The 1745-nt window shown below is 54.8% G+C and overlaps 1 protein-coding gene across 1 annotated transcript in view; it reads left to right on the top strand.

The window, feature by feature from the left end:
* The first annotated feature begins 1395 nt into the window (after window positions 1-1395).
* LOC102773003 (histone H2A.Z) overlaps window positions 1396-1745 on the top strand; it is a 2283-nt gene continuing 1933 nt past the window's right edge. Inside the window, exon 1 of the mRNA XM_006773003.2 lies at window positions 1396-1611. Within this exon, the coding sequence (XP_006773066.1) occupies window positions 1609-1611 (3 nt within the window). The 5' untranslated portion in view covers window positions 1396-1608. The remainder of the gene's footprint in view (window positions 1612-1745) is intronic.

The following is a 1745-nucleotide window of genomic DNA, read 5'->3' on the forward strand; positions in this document are numbered from 1 at the left end:
TTCACATTGAAACCCAGTCCAAAGTACTTAAAACTACTTTTTCGCCCAACTGGCATGACTCAGTGGTTAAGTATCAATCTATGAACCAGGAGGTCATGGTTGGATTCTGCGTCAGGGCACATGCCCAGTTGCAAGCTTGATCCCCAGTGGAGGACATGCAGGAGGCAGCTGATCAATTATTCTCTCATCGTTGATGTTTCTCTCTCTCTCTCCCTCTAGCTTCCTCTCTGAAATCAATAACAATATATTTTAAAAAAATGAAAGAGTACTTTTCCATAAAGTTTCTTCTTGTCAGGAATATGTTAAGTGTAATACACTTATACACTATTAAGCATTACAAATGTGAAAGATTAGATCACTACTATCTTCAAGCAGCTGGGGATATACACGGGTGTTATTAATCTATTAGCTGGAAGACTATTATGATGGTACTGTGCATACAGTACAATTTTTTTTAAACCCACCATTTTCAGTTGATTACATAGACCATCTGTAACTGCCTGTGAATCATGTTAGGAGTTATCCAATGACATTTATATAACACGTCATGTAGCAAAATGCGTAGTCTAGAAAAATGGACACGTAATAGCTTTAAGGTTCCACTAAATCAACTTTAGACACCAGATTATAGGTGCAACCCACTGATGTGTAGTCTCCAGGTGAATATAGTTTATGATCTGATTACAGAAAATAATTGCACCGCGCTCCAGGCCCTCCGTGCACAGACCAAAAGGTCTTTTGCACCCAGCGAGGCGACTTGGCCACCACACCATTTGTTCCCGTGCAATTACCCCGTGGGGAGTTTCAAAAGTGGTGAGAAGGGAAGCGGTGGGAGACACCGCTGCAAAGGACGTGCGGGCACAGGGTCATGATCAGCTGGTGGCTGGGGATTCGCCCGCCACGGTGAAGTAACGCAAAATCCTCACCGAGGCTGTGGTTCGCGGAGGAGGCGGGACGCATTAGCGCCATCTGTCAAACCTAAGGGATGGACGACAGGAGGGTGGGGAGGAGGGTGCCCCGGAAGGAGGATGTCTGCCAGCGGGTCTCCGCCCGCGCAGCGCTGGGGTGTGCGGGGCGGGGAACCGGAAGGAGGGCGCGTGAGACCCGGAGGCAACTTCACGCGGTCGCCAGGACCCGGCTGGGCCACCAGGGGGCGCTCCTGCGTGCTCCTCCCCCAGGTCTCCCAGCTCCTCCTCCAGACGCGTGACCACCACCGGAGGCTGTCCTCGCTCCCGCGGCGCAGCTCGCTCTGTTTCTGCCTCCCGCCGCGGTGCCCTTCTTCTCCCCGGTTCCCATCCCTCCCTTCTCCCCCCTCCTTCCCCACGTCCCAATAAGCCCTCCGAGCCCCCCGCCCCTCCAGCCTCCTCTGCGCTTGCTCATTGGCTGAAGCCTCAAGGACGCGTCCCGGGGGCGGGAGGCAGCCATTGGTGGGCTGAGCCATCCGAGTTCCCGGATGAGGGAACATTCTGCCGCCGTATAAAGGGAGCGGGGAAGGCGGGAGACAGCGCAGTTTGAATCGCGGTGCGAGGGAGTCGGCGCTGGGATCTCGCTGGGTGTCTGGCTCCTCCTTTCTCTGCCCTGCTCGGTTGAGCTTCAGCAGAAATCGACATGGTAAACTTAGCAGGGGCTCTCGCGGGCTCCTACCGGAGAGGAAAGCCCACAGCCCACGGAGAGGGGGGTGAAGCGGCGGCGGTTGGGAGCGCGCGGAGACGGCATTGGGGAGCGCGGGGGGAGGCGATCTGTCG

The sequence above is a fragment of the Myotis davidii genome, unplaced genomic scaffold, assembly GCF_000327345.1.
Source record: "Myotis davidii unplaced genomic scaffold, ASM32734v1 scaffold226, whole genome shotgun sequence".
Taxonomy (NCBI): domain Eukaryota; kingdom Metazoa; phylum Chordata; class Mammalia; order Chiroptera; family Vespertilionidae; genus Myotis; species Myotis davidii.